General features: G+C 40.9%; 1 protein-coding gene across 1 annotated transcript; it reads left to right on the top strand.

Annotated features, from left to right (window-relative positions):
• Positions 1–2,187: 2,187 nt before the first annotated feature.
• On the top strand, positions 2,188–4,461 carry LOC108379807 (RNA-directed DNA polymerase from mobile element jockey-like; the record flags this gene model as incomplete). The annotated part of the gene is made up of 3 exons (XM_017636155.1): positions 2,188–3,287; positions 3,996–4,249; positions 4,444–4,461. Coding segments are annotated over 3 exons (1,372 nt in total), but the record flags the coding sequence as incomplete, so codon positions are not given.
• Positions 4,462–5,385: the final 924 nt, after the last annotated feature.

Genomic DNA, 5,385 nt, shown 5'->3' with positions numbered 1-5,385 from the left:
TTTATCGCGATTTTTAAAGAACTTGGTATTTTCAGAACGATATTAATATTTAAAATTGCTAGATTTCTATAATTTGTGGCCTCAAAATATAAAATATATCGTGGTAATCAATGGAAAAAGACGTACACAAAAATCGAACGAAAGGCGATTTTTTTATATTAAATATCAGCATTGTCATAATATCGAGCCAAATGGACAACTGATACACTAGAATATAGCGGCAGTATGGTTAAATTACGATTTCGCTTATATTATCGATATTTATGTGTTTTAATCTATTTCAAAAATCATTTACAGTCTTATAGGAAATTGCTTTATTTTACGGCCTTTACTTTTTTATAGAGTCACCAACGAAATCGCGCAGCGTACGGTCGCTTTTTTCGTTCCGCCGTGATATTGAAAGCTTTCTCTCTGTTTGCGGTTAATCAAGGGTCGCCTTTGAACAGTTATTTTTTCCTGTTATTTTCGGTCGCTTGTTTTAACTTTTAACCACACACTTGCATATTAGTGAAACTAATTCTGGTTTTTTTGCCATGGCCCCCGGGGCCACTAAATTCGGGAACAATAGGTACGCCCTCTTGTCTCCGTCACCTAAACCCAAACGCAAAAAATCTATTTATTTACGGAACTTCCAATCGCCAAAAATGATGACCCCAGGTTCTTGGTTATAAAAGCCCTGGATGAAAAGAAACCCCTATCAAATCTATCCTGTTTTGCTATCTACAAAGGTATTCAAGCAATAAGCAAAGAAGTCAACAACATCACTGAGCTTCGCGATGGTTCTATGCTGTTACTCGTTAAAAACAAAAATATCGCCGACAAATTCCTAGCTGCCAAATCGTTGCCTGGTGTTACAGATGTTACAGTCAAATTGCATGAATCTCTCAACTCCGGCAAAGGAACAACATATGCTCCTTTCATCTGTCACTTGCCTGAAGAGGAGATTGTGGAAGGACTTAAGGAAAATGGCGTTAAATCCGCGTTCAAATTCTCCAAGATCAGCGATGGATCCCGCAAATATACTGGTGCCATTCTACTAACTTTTGATAAATACCACCTCCCAGACAAAATTGAAGTTGCTTGGAGAACTTTATCCGTCCGTCCGTATTATCCAAACCCCATGCGTTGCAAGGTTTGTCAGATTCTTGGCCACACCGCAAAAAATTGCCGCAACTCTATTTGTGCCACGTGCAACCTCCCCCCCATTCTCCCTCCGAATGCACCAGAATTATGTGCGCCAACTGCCTAACAGATCATCCCTCTTTCTCAAACTCTGGCCCTAAATTTCAGCAAACTAAAGAAATACTTAAAATTAAAACTATAAATAAATGCAGTATGCGCGATGCAGTCAAAAAATATAATGAACAACTACCAACTACTCCTAACCCCACTTCTTTTGCTAGTATAGAAAAACTCGCAAATATCAATATTAAAAATAAAACTATTACTTCAAATACAATCTCCCCTCTTACCACCCAATCTCTTCCTGACTCTCCTCTCGCTCCTCCCTTCTCCCCTCTGTCTGTTTCCGGTTTATCCCCCTCTCACCCCCCTTCAGATATGGAAATATCCATCCCAACCCCCCCTCCCCTAGACCCCAATTTCTATCTAATATTTCCTCCCTTGCCATTGAGCTACAAACTTTCAACAAAATTACAATAGTGTGCGGTTATTCTCCTCCTGATCAATTGATCTCTAAAATAGATTTCAATAACATAATTCCTACTTCTTCATACCCTTTTATAGTGGCCGGCGACTTTAACGCGTGGAATTCCCTCTGGGGGTCCGTTTCCACAAACTCTAAAGGTCGGAAAATTGAAGACTCCATCCTAGTTTCCAACGCAGTTATCCTAAACTATGGGTCGCCCACCCATTTTTCTACCCATTCACCCTTTACACATATTGACCTTACCCTGTGTTCCGCATCCCTATCTTCCAAAGTGTCGTGGNTTCCCTCTGGGGGTCCGTTTCCACAAACTCTAAAGGTCGGAAAATTGTCCTAAACTATGGGTCGCCCACCCATTTTTCTACCCATTCACCCTTTACACATATTGACCTTACCCTGTGTTCCGCATCCCTATCTTCCAAAGTGTCGTGGCACCTCATTGACGATCTTCATGGCAGTGACCATTTTCCTATCCTCTCCAATATCCCATTTTCCCGTTCCCAAACTATTTTCAAACCCAGGATCTATTTCAAAACTGATCGATCAGACTGGTGCAAATTTGAGGTCGCCTGCGAAACTTTCTCCTGCTCCTTCCCTATTTCATCTAACACCAACCAGGAAACTTCCAATATCCATAAAGTTATTCGTTCTTCAGCAAACCGATCCATCCCTCTATCCAAAGCTAAACCTTTCAGGCCTTCTCCTTTATGGTGGAGCACAGAGCTTTCAGCATTAAGAGATAAGAAGCAGAACGCCTGGCATGACTTTAAGCGCAATCGGACCCAATCAAATCTTATCCTGTACAAAAAATGCAATGCACTTTTTCGACGAAGTGCTAAAAATGCTAAAATCCGCAGCTTCCAAAAGTTTACCAGCAGTATTTCTGCTTCATCCGACACCAAAAAGATATGGGCTGACATTAAAAGGCTTACTGGATCTCCTACCCACTCCCCTATCACTTCCCTTAATTCATCTCAAGGCAACATACTATATCCCCATGATATAGCCTTAGAGTTAGCCACCCACTTCTCCAACGCCTCCTCTGATTCTAGCTTTCCCCCCGAATTTTCTGCTTGCAAACTTTCCCAACTGCATTCTAGGCATCCCATTTCTTTAAGCTTATCTTCTTCCTCCAAGCAGGTGGATGCCGATTTATCCCTACAGGAACTTCAGTTCGCTCTCTTAACAGTTAAAAGTAGTACACCTGGTTTTGATAAAATATCCTATCCTATTATAAAACATCTTCCTTTATCGCTTCTATCCCGCCTCCTTAAACATTACAACAACATCTTTTCGACTGGTAATTATCCCATCCTTTGGAAGACTAGTTCCATCATTCCTATCCTAAAACCTGGCAAACCTCAAAGTGAGGCTAGCAGCTACCATCCTATTTCCCTTCTTCCCTGCTTAGGCAAATTATTGGAAAAAATCATTGCTAGTAGACTATCATGTTATGTGCATGTAAATAATCTCATTCACCATAACCAAGTCGCATTCAAGAGGGGGCAGGGTACGGTTGATGCCCTCTTACACTTCGATCACTTCGTTTCCGTAGCCTTATCAAAAAAAAATCATATTTCACTCCTCTCTTTGGATTTTGCCAAGGCTTTCGATCGGATAGGTATACAGGTTGTTTTGAGGCANACTCCTACCCACTCCCCTATCACTTCCCTTAATTCATCTCAAGGCAACATACTATATCCCCATGATATAGCCTTAGAGTTAGCCACCCACTTCTCCAACGCCTCCTCTGATTCTAGCTTTCCCCCCGAATTTTCTGCTTGCAAACTTTCCCAACTGCATTCTAGGCATCCCATTTCTTTAAGCTTATCTTCTTCCTCCAAGCAGGTGGATGCCGATTTATCCCTACAGGAACTTCAGTTCGCTCTCTTAACAGTTAAAAGTAGTACACCTGGTTTTGATAAAATATCCTATCCTATTATAAAACATCTTCCTTTATCGCTTCTATCCCGCCTCCTTAAACATTACAACAACATCTTTTCGACTGGTAATTATCCCATCCTTTGGAAGACTAGTTCCATCATTCCTATCCTAAAACCTGGCAAACCTCAAAGTGAGGCTAGCAGCTACCATCCTATTTCCCTTCTTCCCTGCTTAGGCAAATTATTGGAAAAAATCATTGCTAGTAGACTATCATGTTATGTGCATGTAAATAATCTCATTCACCATAACCAAGTCGCATTCAAGAGGGGGCAGGGTACGGTTGATGCCCTCTTACACTTCGATCACTTCGTTTCCGTAGCCTTATCAAAAAAAAATCATATTTCACTCCTCTCTTTGGATTTTGCCAAGGCTTTCGATCGGATAGGTATACAGGTTGTTTTGAGGCAGCTGGACAAGTGGAAGGTCGGGCCTAAAATTTTCAACTTTATCAAATCTTTCCTGTCCTCTCGTAAAATTAGTGTTCTTATTTCTAACGTCCGATCCCCTATGTTTCCTCTTGATAATGGCACCCCGCAGGGATCACCTCTATCCGTTATTCTCTTCACTATAGCATTCGATGAACTTAGTTCCATTTTTTCACAGTTTCCCAACGTTTCCCATCAAATGTATGCGGATGATGTACTGCTGTTTTCTAAAACTTCTAATCTAATTGCCGTAATGGCAACCTTTTCAGATATCTCACATTTCTTCATGGTCCCTATCTTCAGGCGCTTCAACTTCTCCCAGCAGAACTAAACTAATACATATTTGTAAGAAACAAAACTGTAATATACCTACACTCACATTTAACAATATAACTATTACTTGTACAGATAGTCATAGGTTTCTAGGTTTAGTATTAGACTCTAAGTATTCCTTTAAACCCCACTGTAAATACGTCAGAGAAAGATTATTCATTAAGTTAAATATTGTTAAATACTTGTCTTGCAAACGCTCGCTTATCAACTCGGAATTGCTGGTCAATGTTACAAAGGCGCTCATCTTATCCTCTATCAACTATGGGTTAGAAATATATGGCCAACATGCTAAAAAAAACCTCAATCTGCTAGCCTACCATACTGCGGTCCGACGATCCATACGCGCTTTTCCTACTTCACCAATACAGAACATCCTGGCTGAATCTGGTTTACCGTCGCTAGCCGACAACGTTGAAGGCAAGATAAGGAAACTTTATCCTAAGCTTGCTCTCACCACCAACACTTTCCTGAAAAAAGATTTTCATTCGTCATTTTTCCGTACAAGATCACCCAAAATAATTTCGTCAATTAGCAAATGCGCCACCTTTGCTAAAGACTATGGACTCCCCCTAAGAATAACTTCGCCGAGATTTGACCATCATCCGCCATGGGCGCTGAAAAAAGCAAGCTTTGTAAACGATTTAAGTTACCTGAAAAAATCCAATACGACATCGGCAGAGTACAGCGCTCGTTTCTTGGAAATTGCATCGCGTCTCAAGAATTCTAGTTGGCAGCTTATCTACACTGACGGTTCCAAAGCGAATTACACTTCCTTCGCTGTCGTAAAAGAAAATGGTGAACCTATATCGTACGGGCTTTTACTTCCATTTTGNTCGGGTCCAAAGCGAATTACACTTCCTTCGCTGTCGTAAAAGAAAATGGTGAACCTATACCGTACGGGCTTTTACTTCCATTTTGCTCAATTTTCACCGCCGAAGCAACAGGAGTTCTCTATGCCATGCAGTATGCGTCAAAATCCAGGGGAAAATTCACCATATGCACAGACAGCATGTCCTG

This window comes from Rhagoletis zephyria, unplaced genomic scaffold, assembly GCF_001687245.7.
Source record: "Rhagoletis zephyria isolate East Lansing unplaced genomic scaffold, Rhagoletis_zephyria_1.1 Rzeph_scaffold_17382, whole genome shotgun sequence".
Taxonomy (NCBI): Eukaryota; Metazoa; Arthropoda; class Insecta; order Diptera; family Tephritidae; genus Rhagoletis; species Rhagoletis zephyria.
The sequence above is the reverse complement of the archived record's forward strand: the minus strand, read 5'-3'. Positions and strand labels throughout refer to the sequence as shown.